The sequence below is a fragment of the Mustela lutreola genome, chromosome 15 (assembly GCF_030435805.1).
Source record: "Mustela lutreola isolate mMusLut2 chromosome 15, mMusLut2.pri, whole genome shotgun sequence".
In the NCBI taxonomy this organism is placed as follows: domain Eukaryota; kingdom Metazoa; phylum Chordata; class Mammalia; order Carnivora; family Mustelidae; genus Mustela; species Mustela lutreola.
This window is the reverse complement of record NC_081304.1, coordinates 14,814,712-14,831,786: the sequence shown is the minus strand read 5'-3', so window position 1 is coordinate 14,831,786 and position 17,075 is coordinate 14,814,712. Positions and strand designations below refer to the sequence as shown.

The 17,075-nt window shown below is 46.9% G+C and overlaps 1 protein-coding gene across 2 annotated transcripts in view; it reads left to right on the top strand.

The window, feature by feature from the left end:
• MAP3K3 (mitogen-activated protein kinase kinase kinase 3) overlaps positions 1–17,075 on the top strand; it is a 62,482-nt gene that overhangs the window by 38,786 nt on the left and 6,621 nt on the right. For both annotated transcript variants that reach the window (XM_059150063.1, XM_059150064.1), the window contains 5 exons: positions 3,015–3,135; positions 11,153–11,286; positions 14,153–14,226; positions 16,166–16,233; positions 16,447–16,539. In XM_059150063.1, the coding sequence (XP_059006046.1) occupies positions 3,015–3,135; positions 11,153–11,286; positions 14,153–14,226; positions 16,166–16,233; positions 16,447–16,539 (490 nt within the window). The remainder of the gene's footprint in view (positions 1–3,014; positions 3,136–11,152; positions 11,287–14,152; positions 14,227–16,165; positions 16,234–16,446; positions 16,540–17,075) is intronic.

The following is a 17,075-nucleotide window of genomic DNA, read 5'->3' as shown; positions in this document are numbered from 1 at the left end:
TAGTCTTCTGTGCAGTCTCTTGGTGCCACCCTTGAAACAGAGGACTGGTGCAATCCTGGGGGCCATTTCTCACCTTATGTTCCTGTGAACCAAACTGAAATAAACACACAGACACACACACATGCATGCACGTGCGCGTGCACTCACACACACACACACACACACACACACACATTCCTTTACCCCCTGCAGAACTGAATCCACTTGTTCATTTTGTCTCTACCACCAAATTTTTTTATCAAGATAATCTGTGAGCCTACTCTTGTGACCACTTTTTCTGCTGATCTCCTAGTTTCCAGTCACTGCAGTCTTTATGGATGTGGTTCCCTGGTAATTTCTCGTGTTGTTTGTGTCAGCTATACGCACTGCTACCTACAGAGTCCTTTGGTGAGATTAACACCGAGTAGTCAAATGTCACCTTCTGTTTGCTATGAATGTTATACAACATTCTGTTGGCCACGCTTTATACTTGTGGGCTCTCCTTTCGCTCCACTACAGTCCCCTTTTGTTTTTCCTAGCCCCTCCTTCCTCTTTCCCACTTCTTTTTTTTTTTTAAGATTTTACTTATTTATTTGCCAGTGAGAACGAGAGAGAGAGAGAGAGAGAGAGAGAGAGAAAACAAGCAGGGGCAGCAGCAGGCAGAGGGAGAAGCAGACTCCCCGCCAAGCAAGGAGCCCGATGCAGGACTTGATCCCAGGACCCAGGGATCATGACCTGAGCTGAAGGCGGAGATGCTTAACCAACTAAACCACCCAGGCATCCTCTCTCTTTTCCACTTCTAAGCTGTGCTCAAAGTTCCCTGAATCCTTGCATGAACCTCATTTTTGTTTACCATGCAGTTCTCTTTTATCCCCTTAAATCAGGGTTTTCAGACTTGACTGAATATTACAAATACTTGAGGAGATTTAAAAAACACCAGTCCTTGGGCACCATCCCCAGAAATTTTGTTGTAGGTGGTGTGAGGTGTCTGCCTCGAGACCCAAGACCTTACATTGAAGTATCACTCTCCTCCTAAGACGTTGTTGCTCAAAGTATGGTCCATGGACCAGCAGCGTCAGCATACCTGGAAACTTGTTAGAAATGCAAATTCTCTGGGCGCCTAGGTGGCTCAGTGGGTTAAGTCTCTGTCTTCGGCTAGCGTCATGATCTCAGGGTCCTGGGATCCAGGCGCGCATCAGTCTCTCTGCTCAGCGGGGATCCTGCTTCCTCACCCACCCCCACCAACCTCATTGCCTGCCTCTCTGCCCAATTGTGATCTCTCTCTCTTCTGTCAAATAAATAAATAAATAAATAAGTAAAATATTAAAAAAAAAAAAGGAATCCCTGCTTTGAAGCCTCCACTGATTCCCTTCATCTGTTTTCCAGCCTGTTGCTATAACTTCAGCCTTTTCTTCTACAAACCAATGCTTGTGCTGACTGCGGAACCTACTTTCCTGTCTCAGCTCTTAGAGTTTAAAATTGAGTTTAGAGTATATGTTCTTCGGTGCATTTCAAATTCACGTCGCTGCGATTTATGGAATTCTCACTACGTGCAAGGCCCTGTGTGCAAGCAGGTGTCCTCGGGGGGCTCATCATGGGGCTCTTCTCTTTCCGACTGCAGGGCTGTGGCCTTTCCTTGTCCTTCACTGGCCTGCTTCCCCAGTGTGTGGCTTTGACTGTTTTTTCCTTTCTGACTCTCAGCAGAAAGCTATTGCACATCGGAGGCTTCAGCAAGAACATTCCACTTCCCCTTGGTTCTGACTTCCCGTTAGAGCAAGACAGTTTGTAAAGACAGCCCTGCATGTGATAAAGTCTGGCGTGGAGAGACCAGAGGAGGCTGCTTGGTAGCTGAATTCACCCCCGAGAGCGGGAAGCCTTTTTCCTGGAGGGCAGGATATAGTTTGTTTAGGTTGGACTTTTTTTTTTTTTTTTTCTTATGTGAGGTAGAAGAGCTAGAGAAGCAAGTCGAAACTTTGCCTTAAGTTATTTAGCACTTCTGACCCCTAATTCCACTCTTGGCAGTGTTCCACGTGCTTGTAATCGCACCCCCTCATCACTGCCCACCTTTGGCTTTCCGCTTTCTCATTCTGAGGGCCCCTTGCGTTGCTTTGGTTTCCCCCCCACCCAGGGCTCACTTGGTGGGTTGACTAGAACAGTGCAGAAGTGAGGGTGCATGTGGTGAGGTTGCTGACCCTATTCTGGGGTCCTTGACCTCTGGCAAAAATGGCACCTGTGATAGCCTTTCCCAGATGAGCACAAGCCTAAGGTGGTTTCTCATGGAAACCCTGGTGATACTAAGCAGCTGAGATTTTGCTGTGATTTGGGAGGAGTGATTGTGGTTGGGTAGAAGCAGCACATCAAGCTGAATTCTACTGCCCAGAATTCTGTTGGGCAGGGAGGTTGCAGTCATTCTCTATTCTGACCACCCCCCAACTCGGCAGGTGGTCTCGCTGCTGAAATAATTTCCTGCTATTTTTTCCCAAGCTCTCTCTCTGGAGATTTTATGAGAGGGTATTTACAACTTGCTTTTCTGTTTGACATATTATTATAGGAAAACAAACCTGTTGTTCTTCCATGCCTGGGTCATCACCTCTTAAACTGGGGCAGTGGATCTCAGTGCTCAGATATCACTGAAGCTATAAAACTACAATGAGGAAATAGTGGTTTGCCAAGACTGATTGAGGAGTGAGATTTGGGGGGAGGCTAGATACCTCATCTATTGAAAGTGTGATGGCGGGGCATTTGGGTGGCTCAGTCAGCTAAACCTCTGCCTTTGGCTCAGGCCATGATCCCAGGGACCTGGGAGGAAGCCCTGCATTGGGTTCTCTGCTCAGCAGGGTGGGCGGGTGTCTACTTCTCCCTCTCCTTCTGCCCTTCCTCCTTGCTTGTGTTCTCTCTCTCTCTCAAATAGATAAATATTTTTTTAAAAAGTGAGAAGGCAACTAAGAGCATGAGGAGTCCTAGGGAAGGGCAAGCAGGCCTTTCTTGGCCTGTCTGCCTAAAGATGGCTCATCCTTTTTCCTCTTATTTTACAGACCAGTCCCTCTCCCCATTCTGGGGTGTCCAGGCAGGTGCGGATCAAAGCTTCCCAGTCTGCAGGAGATGTCAATACCATCTACCAGCCCCCTGAGCCCCGAAGCAGGCACCTCTCTGTCAGTGAGTATTTCACCGCTTTTTTCCTTTTCATCTAATTTATCTGCCCATGCTTTTTAAAAATCAAGTATTTATTAATTTAAAAAGCCACCATCAAACATGAATAGACTATTACTCTGTGTAAAATCATCCTCTAGGCCTTTACTGGGGGGTGGAGGGGAAAGGTAGAGAAGTGGCTGGGATGGTGTCCTGACGCTCAGAGAGCTTACAATGTAACAATGTGATGGCACGACCAAGTTCCTTTATAAACATGTCTGAAAAAGTGATCCCCTCAAACATCTGCTGAAGACCTCTGGCAACGAACAGTTCACTCTCATTTTTGACCATTGTTTCATCAAAGAACTGGAGACCTGAGGTTAGGAATAAGGCCCAACTTTGAGTTTTGACCTCAGACCTCTTGCTTCTGATTCCCGAGGAGTCCTTATGCTTTGGCGAAAATGTTGACCAATGAAACTCTTGGAGAATTAAACCAGGTTGTCTGGGAAGGACGGGAGACTGTTGACATAGTATGTAGGATTGGCTAACTGGAAGAAAACTATGTAGCTGCCCCCAGGCCTCCCCAGGAAAGAAATCCAAGTCAGTCCTGTGCATTATTCCGGATAACCTCATATTGCTCTGGATCCCATTTTCCAGAATCTGAGGAGAAAGCCCATGTCCCGAATTGTGGAATTTGTATCAAGAGGCAAACCTGGCCTTATCAAACATTTGTGAACCTACTGCCCTAATGTTGCTGAGACCCCCACTGCTGCTAGGAAGACAAGTTCTGTCCACACAGATAGAGTTGCATCGAACGGAACTGCTCTCTGAAGATCTTGAGCTGAGCTTGGGGAATTCTGAACATCACACTGAGCCTGTCTGTGAGTGAGAAGCCTCCTGAGAGGGTAGCAGGAAGAATGTGTTACTGAGGCACTGACTTTGCCTTGCTGAGTGATTTTTGGAACTTGAGCAAACATGGTATTAAGTGTTGCCAAGCTGAAGATCTGTATATGAGTTTCATATTTCTCTAACATTGTGGATAATTGGTGGCTATGTTTTCAATAAGCTGGTAGAGGAGAGAGAACCAACCCCCCAGCAAGGAGGCCCTATCTGGAACATCTCTGGCTCTGGAATCCAGGTGCCCTGAAGCCTAAGAAACTCTGCCAGCTTGGCCTCTATTCCAGAGCCCTCAGAGAGATTGAGGGGCTGGAGGAAGGCAGCATTGTTCCTTTGTACAGTAAGCAATGAGGATTGACATGGGCCGGTGATTGGGCCTGCTCTTGAGCAAGAGCCTGTGATTTGTGTGTAGAGGCAAGAGCCAAATGCTGGGCCATTGTTATGAGGAGCCATATGTGGAATTTCCTTGTCTGAGAATGCTGAGGAATAGGATTTCTATGAAGTAGTTCCTGTGTGTCTAGAGAACAGCCAACGTAGCCTCCAACACACGTAGATCCAGGGTTCCGTCGTTCAGTAAGCAGTGCATACCAGCCATTGAGCTAGGGTAAGGGCTACAGTGGAGGCATGTACGATGGGGGCTACAGGGTGGGGTGGGAGGAGGCATAACCAACTCAGCCCAGGACTTTGGAGAAGCACTTCCACAGAAGAGGAAACATCAGGGGGGCCTGGGTGGCTCAGATGGTTAAGTATCTGCTTTTGGCTCAGGTCATGATCTTCAGGTCCTGGGATTGAGCCGCAGGTCGGGCTCCCAGTTCAGTGGAGGGTCTGCTTTTCCCTCTCCCTCTGCCTCTCCCCCTGCTTGTGCTCTAGTTCTCCATCTCTGTCTCTGTTTCAGATGAATAAATAAAATCTTAAAAAAAAAGAAAAGAAAACATCAGAGCTGCCACACGAAAGAAAGATTTACTGAGCATAGAGATATATTCCTGGCACAGGACGGGGCACCTGCCAGACACAATCCCAAAAGAAGGTGGTGGGTTGGGAGAACCACGACTGGCATGGAGTATGGCGGATGTGAGGGAAGAAGTGGGCGGAAACTGCCAGCCTTTCCATAGAGCCGAGAAATGGCCTAGGTTATTTCTGACTGGAATGACTAGGGACAGGCATTCTGTGGAGGAGCTATTTGAACTGGATCTTTAGAGATGGTAGGGGATTTCAGTAGATAAGGATGAAGGGGGAAAGCTTTTCAGCTGTCTGTGGAGATTTCACTTGGCCTTCAGCCTGGCTGATCAATTTAAAGGAGAATAAAGTTGAGAAAGGATCCCTGAGCCACCCCTAAGGAGCCTGGACTGCCCTTGGGCTTGTTTGGTAGGTAGTGGGAAGCCATTAACCAAGGGACCAAATGTTGGTCCCTTATGCCCATCTGTTACAGTGCTCATCATATTATCTTACTCTCTTCTCTCTCCCTCTCAAACTCCATTTTTGTTTATTCATTTATTCATTTAGGATTTAATTGGCCAAGTATCAGCTGTGTGCAGGAAACATGGGAAGCAAAAAAAGACCTGGCTCCTGCCCCTGTGGCTCTTATAGCTGTATGGGAAGACAAACACTTGTCATGATGAGACTGTTGTGTAATTTATAGGCTGTGACCGAAAGGAGTATGGTGCCAGGAGTATGCATCCTAATTTTGGGGCCAGGAAAGTCTTAGCCTATGATCTGGAGTGTGAATGATGCAAAGGGGAAGCAGGAAAGACAGTGTCAGGCAGGGAGAGCTACACCTGTGGAGGCCCCAAGAACAACGGAACGAGGCAGAGGAATGACTGAGGCTGGGGAGGGAGGCAGAAGCTTGTGGTCCATGATGAAGATTTTGGTCCTTAATGTTGAAAGCAGTAAAAATCCACTCTCTGGTTTTTAAAGTGAACAGGAATAGGTGGTATGACATACTCGGATCTGTGTCTTGAAAAGATTACTCTAGATACAGTGTGGAGAACAGATTGCAGGGGAGCCAGAACAGACCAAAGGGGAAACCACATTAAGCTAATGTAGTTTGGTCCAGGTGAAGAAGACAGTAGTTTGGATTAGGCTAGTGACAGCAGTGGAGAGAGGAAGGCACAGATGGATTTGAGACATTTAGAAGGTAAAGCCAACAGAACATGGTGTTGCTTGGTTCTCAAAGTGTGGTCTGGGAACTTGGGGTAGGGGCGGTCCCTGAGATCATTTCAGGAAGTCTATGATTTGCCTTTTTACTCCATTCTCTCATAAGTATGAGTGGAGTTTTCCATAGGTCACCCAACTGAGGTGATGTCATTGCTCTGATGGCTAATGGAATGTGTGCTCATGTATTAGTGTGTTTTCAAAATGTTTGAGCTTTAATTTCTAATATAGTGAATATCAGTTGATATAACCTACTAATAAAAGCTCTTCAATGTTCTTGATTTTTTTAAATTTTTTAAAATTCTTTATTTGACAGAGAGAGATCACAAGTAGGCAGAGAAGGGGGAAGGGGGAAGCAGGTTCCCCACTGAGCAGAGAGCCTGATGTGGGGCTCAGTCCCAGGACCCTGAGATCATGACCTGAGCCGAAGGCAGAGGCTTAACCCACTGAGCCACCCAGGCACCCCTGTTCTTGATTTTTAAAGTGTAAAAGGGTTCTAAGAGGTTTAAGAACCACTGTGGGATTGGATTGACTTTGTGAATGTTGAAAGAGCAGGACGTTAAGCTACTGGTTTATGGATCTGGATAAATGGCCCTGCCTTTCACTAAGACAGTAACGAGAGATGAGAGCCTGGTTTCCCGTGCTGAGAAGAGGCAGACCTGATGTTTTAGATAGGTTGAATTGGAGGTGGCTTTGAGACAGCTAAGAGGAGCTATCAAATGAACAGGTAGATATATAAGTCTCTACCTCAAAGGAGAGGAAATCAGGATGAGAAAAAAAAAAAAATTAGAAATTGTCCAGGTGAAGCCACAGGTCCAGATGAGAGGCCCTAGGCAAAGACTACAGAGGAAGAAGAAGCCGAGAGCTGAGCCTTAGGAACCCAGACACTTAGTGGCCAACTAGAGGAGGATGAACCTGCAAAGGACACCGGATAGGAGTGAACAGAGAACAGGAGAGGGTGGGAAGAGGCCTTACATGGTACCAGCCAGGCTGGAAGGGGTAAGAGACACAACTTGTTGTTTTCATCCACAGTTGTCTGAGTGCTTGCTGTGCTGGGTAGTGTAAGGCCTTCTGGAAGTAGAAGAAAACAGGAAGAGGGGAGAGTCAGTTTTTTAAGTATCAGGCATGAAAAGTCCTTGCAATAGAAACGGGGTTAAGGGGCACCTGGGTGGCTCAGTGGGTTGGGCCGCTCCCTTCGGCTCGGGTCATGGTCTCGGGGTCCTGGGATCGAGTCCCGCATCGGGCTCTCTCTCAGCAGGGAGCCTGCTTCCCTTCCTCTCTCTCTACCTGCCTTTCTGTCTACTTGTGATCTCTCTCTGTCAAATAAATAAAATCTTAAAAAAAAAAAAAAAGAAGAAGAAGAAGAAGAAGAAGAAAGAAACGGGGTTAAAAGAGAAGCCTTAGCGATTCAGCCCCCAAGCAGCAGGAGCAAGGGGGCTTTGCCTTCCTCCCTACCCCAACATGAAGGAACCTGTGAGTATTTAGTGAGAAATGGCAACATGAGGGTCATTCAGCCCCCATGGCACCATTTTCAGTGATGGGAAAGTGCAAGGTAGCCCAATCCGTGCTATTTCTTTGAACTTCTTCCTTATACTGAATTGAAAATCTGCCTTCCCTCACTTTACTCAGTGACTATGGTACTGCTCTCTTGAGCAACACAGATACAAAGATAACATCTTTCATATGACAGGTTTTAACTGTTTGAAACCAGCTGTCATGTTTGTGTTTTGTTTGCCCCATCATAATATACATACCTTGAATTTAATTTTTTTTCAAACCAATGAGTCTGTTAAACTAGTTCATGCTGAAAGACAAAAACAAGCAACAAACAAAAACAACAACTAGGTAATGAGTTAACCCAAAAGACCCCTGTGGGGAGATCTTCAGACAAGGCAGGTGGAATTTCCCTAGGTGACAGTGCACTTCCTTATATCTTTGCCTGTAGAAATTCTGCCCACCTTTGAAGCTGAGCTCAAGCACCATTTTTTTCTATAATATGTTGAGTGGTGCGCTTAAGCCATGCAGCCAAGCCTCAAATGCAGGACTTGTCCCTGCCACATTCTGACTTCCACTCGGTCTAATGCATCTCCTTAAGTGCCTTTGTCTCTGGTCCTACTCCATCTTGCTCCTCGTCATGCCGCCGCAGTCCCACAGTGAAGCAAGCCAGATTGCAGCCCCTAAAAAACGGGCAGTGAGGGAGTAGAGGCCATCAGTTCTTTCAGAGTTTGGCTGTGAAAGAGAAACAGAGGTTGGTTAGTGGCTTACAGGAGAGGCAAGAAGGAAGGTCAAGGCTATAAATTAGAGATCTGAGCATGCTCACGAAGAAGGGAGGCTCAGAGTCAGCTGAAAAGGGGAATGACGCAGGTGCCAAGGGGACATGGGGAAGGTGACTTCTGCTGCAGGTGACATGGGGAGTGCAGGTAGAGGGTGCCTGATGCCTTGGTAACGGGGAGGGGAGGAGGAGGAAAAAATTCAGGCAGAGGAGGAGAGAGTATTGAAAAGATGAGGTGACTTGCAGGGAGCCCCTGGCAGCAGCTGGTTACAGAGCTGTGCGCAGCGCAGACCTCCTGCCCTGGTGCAGTTCGAAGGGCGGAGCCCCCCATCACACAGGTCAGCTTCTTTCACCTCCATTGGGTTTTCCTCCTCGCCTTAAACTCTTCTGTGATGCCGGATGAGACCAGAAACTATTTAGTAGTGGTGGCAACTTCAAAATCAGATGGGAATTTTGGAAGTTGAAACACCCAGGATGTTCTCAGGATCTTATGGGATGAAATGTTCTGAAAAGCTCTGTTCTGCACAGCCTGGTCCAGTGAGAGCACACAGAAAAATACTGCTCAAGATTTCCCAGAGTTGATTCCTCCCCCAGTCTCATCTGCCCAGCAAGAGACAGCAGGATTTCGAGAAAATAGTTGATGGCCAAAACAGCTATCTCTTTGTACTTGCAATGACCTGCACATTAACACTGACCCCAAACCCTAAAATTTCCTGCGGAGGGAACTTCCTGACTACATCAGCTTCCTGACCAGAGTCTCCTATGGAAGGGTTAGAATCGGAGAGCCAGTCTTTCAGCTTTCGGTGAGAGTTTTGCTCGGACTTTGCACTATGGGTTAAGGAGCCAGCGAGGGCTGGCATGCCCTGTGAGAACTACAGCCGGTAAGCGGCTTCAAGCCCTGGCTTTCTCCTTGTGTGTAGAACACCTTGGTGCAGAGCTGTGGGCTGCTCTGCACACAGGACGACGACTCTGCTTTGTTGCTTCAGCTGCTGCTGATGGGGCCTCCTTGACACAAACAGCCTCATGAGAACAGAACAAGTTCCGTCTGGAATGCTAGGGAAGGGCATCCCAGAGAGCTTGCCATCCCCACCACACCTGCCTTCCAAGGCCTAGAATGAGTTGTCTTGCATAGTACTGTGGCTGTACTATGTATTTCACTGCTGTCTTTGTTAATATGTTACAACATGTCTTTGTTAATAATGGGCACATCGGTGAGTCTAGCAGCCCAGCATCCTGACCCGTTAAGGTCCCTGTCTCATTTCTTCTTGACGGCTGTTGTGTGTCTCATTAGCCCCCAATTTCTGAATTGAAGATAAAAACAAAACTGAAAATGCTCTGGAGCAGTTCTGCCAACTCCTGGTTTTTCCATTTGCTTCCTCTGATAGCCATTGGTTTGGGGAGACTTCCCTTTCCTGCCCCAAGCTGTGGGCCTGTGCACAATAGCCCCTGGCCCACTGCCCATCAGATAGCAAGGCTGGCTCTCGGCAGGCAGCGGTGTGTATTGGAAAAAGTGAAAGTCTCTGGCTGGAAATAAAAGCTCAGAGAACCTTTGCTATTTTCCCCCAGCCCCTCCTGGGTCTGTAGGGCTGGCCTCGTACAGGCCAGTCCCACCCTACCTGTAAAACCAGGGGAGAGTTCAGTGGCAACTGGTACAGGAGAGAATGGGTGTCCAGGGCCTTGGATATTTTATCCCAGGGAGGCTTCACCTAGATAATCCCTGTAACAGACTGAGGGCAGTTCATCCTGTCTGGGGATACTTTGGACCACAGTCTGGGACTTCATCAATAAGTAAGTTTTTCTTCCTCTCTAATCAGTCCCTTACAAGAGATATTTTTGGTTCATTCTCTGTCAGATGTGTAAGACCTTTTCACTCCAGAGTGTATTGGTCGGGGTTCAGGTGCACAGGGTAGAGTCCATTCTAACTAGTTTTGGGAAGAAGAAACTTAGCGCACATCCTGGTTTACAGAATGATTGTAGAGAAAGAAACAGATCCTAGGTTAAGAAGCCACAGAGCTCGTCCTTCTTCTGTGACCAGGAAGCTACCAGATTCAGAAGCACAGTGCCCCTCTGCCCTGGTCCGCAGCGCATACATAGGACTGACTGCATCTATGTCTTGATGTCAGGAAAACTGGACTCCAGGTGCGGGGCCTCTGCTAATGCCGCTGCGTACAAACCAGGGCTTCTGCGATTGTGCCCAGGAGCAGTAGGGGCCGCAGGCAGCCAACTAAATCTCACCCAAGCACATCTGATTGGCCAGACCTTAGGGGGTCTTTGGAATAATATCTTTTAGCTGATTAACTTCTGAAATATAGGAAGGCATACTAAAAAGTTAGAATGGGTCTTTTTTTTCTTCTTAGGATTTCATTTATTTATTTGACAGAGAGATAGAAAGAGAGGGAACACAAGCAAGGGGAGTGGGAGAGGGAGAAGCAAGCTCCCTGCTGACTTGGGGCTCAGTCCCAGGATCCTGGAATTATGACCTGAGCTGAAGGCAGACGCTTAATGCTTAACGACTGAGCCACCCAGGCACCCCAGTAGAATGGATCTTGAGTCTGACCCATTTGTATCTGCCACATAGAGTGAAGGAAATAAATGGAATTCTGCTGAGTTCCTACCTGGTACCAGCCTCTGCAACAGATGTTTGGTCTGACCTCACACCGTCTCTGCTGCTCTCTGCCACACATTCTGGGCTCTGTTGTAAAAGGTCTTGTTTCTGTGCTCTAGGCTCCCAGAACCCTGGCCGAAGCTCGCCTCCCCCTGGCTATGTGCCTGAGCGACAGCAACGCATTGCCCGGCAGGGTTCCTACACTAGCATCAACAGTGAGGGGGAGTTCATCCCGGAGACCAGCGAGCAGTGTGTGAGTATAGGGCTCGGGGTGCGCCTTGGCATGTGTCCAACCAAGGTTGTAATGGGGCTTCTCCGTGGGAATGGGACAGAGCTGAGGGATTTGAACCCCATCCAGTAGTTCCTTTGTAAACTAGGCCTTCCCAGATACGGATTATTCTTTTCAGGGGCCAACTGTTAATTCCTGCCATGAACAGTGTGTAAACTACCAGCCACCTTGGTGTTGGATGAGCAATTGACAGATATTTGCTCTGCTGAGCTGCTCTCAGTGGGCTCCCTGCAGAACCCCACTCTGCTATTGGAACACTTCCTTACAACTGCCGGTGAAAGCAGCAGAGTTTAACATATGAGCAATCCTAAACTGACAGATTTTGTTGTTCATCAGCCATATTCTAGTTTTACTATTTCTTGATGAAAGGTAGAGGGTGTACCATATCCAAATTACACTATAGAAATGCTTACTTTGGGTCAGTTTTTATGATGGTAGCTTATTAGTCATCTGTTCCTACACAACAAATTACCACAAACTTAGCAGTTTAAAAACACCATACAGTTATTATTTTATAATTTCCCTGGTTAAGGAACCTAGGCATGATTTAACGGGGTCCTCCATTCAGGGCTCCTTCTTCTTGCTGTCTGTTGATCAGGGGCCACTCTGAGCTCCTAGAAGCCACTTTCAGTTCCTTGCTTTTTCAAGGCCAGAGGAGAATCTCTTGCTTCGGTCTGTAATAAAGATGGAGTCATCAAATGTAACGTAATCACAGGAATGAATATGCCACCCCCTTTGCGATAGTCTTGACTAAAAACAATCAGTTCTACCCTTACTTTAGGGGAGGGGTTTATACAATACTGTGACTCACTGTGGCAGCCACCCTTAGGGTATGCCCACCACAATGGCTCACCCATTTTCAGGGCTAACTTTTTAACTAGTGGCTCACTTGATGAAAATGGCATTTTGGCTTCGTGAACTCAGCAAGAGTGAGATCTTCAGCTTCATTGTGAAGTCTTTTCGATAAGCTTGCTTTGATTGCATAAGAGAAAGATCCACTCTTAAAAATGTTTAGAATTTGGTCTGGGAAAGGGAAATTTCTTAGGAGCAAAGCATCTAATACAAGGGCCAGTACCACCACATGAGGGATTTTACAGAGAACTGATCCTTATAACTTTTCTTTCCCCTAAAACTCATTCTTCAAACTTTTCTTTCCCAGTGATAGCTAATTTCTATAAAGCATTATCCAAAGTACATAGACTATGAGAAGCCCTTTACACTGCTGCTGCTTTTTTTTCTGTAATTCCTGCTTTCCAGATAAAGTTATGTTTAGAGCAGTGACCTGGGGTGCTTTTAGTTAAGGATACCCTTGTTGGGTATTTTACTGACCATCCTTTCTGTTTTCTCTAGCCAGAGCACTTCTGGCCATCAGCTGTGTTAGAGGTGACTCGGTGTAAAATCTGAGATTGCGAATGAGTTCATTGCTTTTGTCTCTGTCCTTCCCCATGGACCTATATCCTGGTCCCTTTCATCTTTGCTTTACCTGGCTACCCTTGGAAGGTGTGGGAGTATTGGACTCCTAGTGAGGACAGATTTTTAGACAGAGGCCAAAGAAGAAATGCCTCCGTCCTTCCCCTTAGCTAAAGTGAATTGTTTCTCGTAACCAGCAGTTCAAGATAAATCCACTTAACAGAGACCAAAACAGTGTAGTATATAGTGAAAGAATATTCAACTGGGACTTTCTTGAAAAGTGAAACTAAGATAGGTTTATTTTGTTTTATCTTTCATCAGATTAAGGTAGTAGTTGCATCTGTTTGCTAATTTTTAGAATGAACAAAAGCATGATTCATGTTAAGTTTTTTGGCTTAATTTTTCTAACAAAAATTTTGCTGGCACAATGTAACCTCCTTTACTTCCCCCTTCGACTGCTGCGACACTGTTAGAAAGACGGCCCTTTTTTACAGACGCCTTCGTAGGAGTCCGTGGATTTTCCAAAGGCCTCTCTTGAATCTTTGGTGTTCTTCCTCCTTCATCATCATGCCTTTCGTGTTACTGTATTTGCACATTCTTCTGTTAACTGGTCTCACTTTTAAATTATGGGCAAGATGGACCCTAGTGTTAAATAGGAAGGGGTAATTTGAGTTGGAAGCTAATTTTATGAATGTTGTTAGTGAATTCTCATAATTCTGATTTTTGCTTCCCTCTGTAATGTTTAACTTTGGATCTCAGACCATGAATACTCTGATAAGGAATCCACCCACGGGCAAAATGAAGGGACATGAGTTGGAGACAAAGCTAACCTGAAGGCTTTTTGTTACCTCATTGACCAAGGGCTAGAGAAACATTTTAACTTACGTAGATACTTACTGCCTCCCTTTGAGAACCAGGAACATTCTTCATCTGTATCAGCTGCCTAATGCTAGTTCCGTGACTTGAAACAATTCTCCTAACCTTCCTAGACCTGCAGTGGCCTGTGAAACAAGGGCAATACTTGCCTCTGTAAGTTTTAAAATTATGAAGAAACACTACAGTCCCACCCATACGCCACGGAAGCCTCCGCGGGGTAGTACCAGCTTCCGTGCCGGGCTCCCAGTGTTCACGAGCCAACAAAATGCCAACGCGAGAAGTAGCGTCTCTGCTTTGCTCGCCTGGCAGAGCTCCTTGGGATGCCGGCCAGGCATTTTTCTCCCTCCTGGGAAGTTGCCTTTCATACTACAGGAGAGAATGGTACCTTCTTAACCGTTCTTCCCACTGCATAGGCAGAGAAAGGGTACTTTCATATTTTGACAAAAAGGACTCTTTGCTGGCCTTGGCTAGGTCAGTGAGCCCTGAGTTGCCTAGCTGGGCCTGGAGCTGGGGCTGGGGTTTTATTGTGTGACTTGCCTTGCAGATACTGGATCCCCTGAGCAGTGCTGAAAATTCCTTGTCAGGAAGCTGCCAATCCTTGGACAGGTCGGCAGACAGGTATGGGACTGTGGCTGCTTTGGGGGCTAGTGCGTAGGCATGTTTGGGACTGATGGGCTGAGGAAACAGTTAGCTAGTATGTCTCTGATCTAGACGGCAGTCTGCAGGTCCACGGTTAAAACATCATGCCTCTGGGGAAGAAACCTCTTTATGGGATGCCTAGCCCTCTCCTTAATTTTTCAAGTACCGTGAGAATGTTATGTTTGTGTAATTAGGTGAGTGTAACAGTAGCTCACAAGAGCAAGTCACATGCATTAAATGTTCACTCTGTTATCCCAACCGCTTTACTTGTTTTTAGTTTCTGGGTAATACATGCTGCTCTAGTGCCCTTGGCCTCATTGCTGTGATCTGTCCTGAGAAGTAGTGAACCTTCAATGTTTTGGGGCAAATATTGAATTCTTACCTGTGCATTTACTTTCTTTTTCTTTCTTTTTTTTTTTCCCCTCCAAGTGTTTCTGATGGAGTAAGAAACTGGGATAGAAAAACCAGAAAACGAAATATCCAGACTGCCTAGCTTACCACAGTATCTGCTTGGTGTGTAATCTTGTTCTCACACTTTAGGAGGGAACAAGTGCTGTCTTTTACATACCAAATGGTTCTGTAGAGCCAGTTCACCCATCAGCAGGGGTATGTTTAGAGTTGGCTTTGGCACTGATCCAGCCAGTCTCTCACCTTGACCTTGTTATGCCCAATAGCATATTTGATCATGGCTGGCTGGGCTTAGGGCTGGACCAAGTTTAGGGATTTTTTTTTTCCTTTGTGTAACTGATCAATTGTTTACATGGGTACTGGCCAAATTTGTACTTTGTCTTTCCTAACAGATCTGCAAACTGATGAACACTGTCTTCCCTCTAGACGTCATAGAGTACAGTCATAGTTACTTGTTGGTGCCCAGTTCATAGCATTGCATGGGGCTTGCTTTTCAACCAGGGGAGCAAGGAGGCCCAGGTAAAAGTGCCAGGAGCTGCTGCCACAAACTGAAGACTGCCAGGATAGGGACCGACTCTGATTTTGGATTATCTTCTAAGCTTTATGGCCAAGCAGGGCTGGGAGGTGCAGTGGGCAGCAGAACAAGACCATGGAAGGTCTAGTAGTTGTGAAATAGGAGGCGGCCCCCATGTCATTGCCTTGACTGTTTCTGACCCAGGGCCCTCTCAAAAGGCAGTATCACATGGAAGGTAGAGGACCATTCGAGTGAATTCTAGGAAAGATAGCTGAACGTATCCACTTGATCCTTGGGTTTTGCCTCTGTCCCTCCAATGCTTCGTTTTCATTTCCTTGGGAGTAAAACCCAGTGACCTGGACTTACTCCTTTGAGGCCTGGCCTCACTTGAACATAGGGCTTTCTTCTCCTCCTTACAGGATCTGGAGCCACACAGAGCCCAGCTCCCCATCAAATATAAGTCAGATAGCTTCTCTTAATCTCTCCATTCCTCAGTTTCCCTATCTCTAAAGTGGGGTGCTGCTTAGTCTGAAAGGAAGATACTTGGTGTTGTTTTTTTTATTACTGCCTTGGGCAAGAGATGTTTTGCAACTCATCCCCTGTTACCAAGGTGGGAGGAAAGGGCGAGAAGGGAAAGTGGTGTGCCAGATTCCAAGGTGGAGTTTTCGAGGGCTGGATGAATTGATTCTTCCAGGACCTGTCAGATTTGGACCTCAAACTCTTAAAGAGAAAGCAGTAGGCCGAACTCAGAAAAGGGCTGTTTCTCTCAAACTCTGCTTCCCTCCCAAACTGTGAGGAAAGATTACACACCAAGCAGGCATTGTGGTAAGCTAGGCAGTCTGGATATTTTGTTTTCTGGTTTTTCTGTACCGTGTAATGATGCGGGAGGGAGTCAGAAAAGAGAATCTATCTGGACATCCTGTCTTCTGCCCTCATGGGAAGCTTTTTGAAGTAGGCTGAAGTCTACATTGTGATTTTGGTTTTTTTTTTTTCCAGCCCATCCTTCCGCAAATCAAGAATGTCCCGAGCTCAGAGCTTCCCAGACAACAGACAGGAGTTCTCTGGTGAGTTCCCCAGATCCTGGAAGAGCACCACGGGGTATCTGGTTGGGACAGCAGGCATTCTGCTTTTGGTAGCCAAGTTGGGAAGCCAGGACTGTATTTTAACTCTCCTCTGGCCTGCTGCTCTGAGGTCTCAGGTGACACAGGAGCTTAAATGGCTCACTCACACTGAGCTGCCCCAAACCAGCAATTCCTCATCTCCTCTGTCTTACTCAGATCGGGAAACTCAGCTGTATGACAAAGGGGTCAAAGGTGGAACCTACCCCCGGCGCTACCACGTGTCTGTGCACCACAAGGACTACAACGAGGGTGAGTAATGCCTCTACCCTGCCCCCTGCTGGCTGCCTCAGAATGGAGATGGGTAGAGCTTTACCATTCAAAAGCCACTGCCGGGGGCTGGGCCCAGACCCTCCAGACCAAATGTTTTCTTTATTCCTGAGGAGCTGTGGCCACACTTGAGGCACTAGAGACAGAGGGGAGATGGGTGAAAGGGCGGTGTTTGGAAATCAAGATGCTGCCGCTGGGAACACTGTCCTTGGTCTGAATCCCTAGTGTGCCCCATGGTGCTCGCTCTCCAGCGCCCTCTTCTGCTCCATGGCAGCAGACAGAATGGAGCTTCTGCAAAGGTTTAGGTTTGCTAAAGACTAACAGACTGCAGCAGTGGATTGGCCTTGTGAGTGATGTGGTGCCGAGGGTTAGCCCTGTGCCTTCCCTTTGGCCAGGGCTTCCTGAACCATCCGTGGCTGCTTCCTAATTTCCTGCTTTTGTCCTGATTCTCAGGGTGCTTGGGACATTAGCCATTCTGGCATGGATTAGGTAAAAGGGCAGACGGGATGATGTGGTTT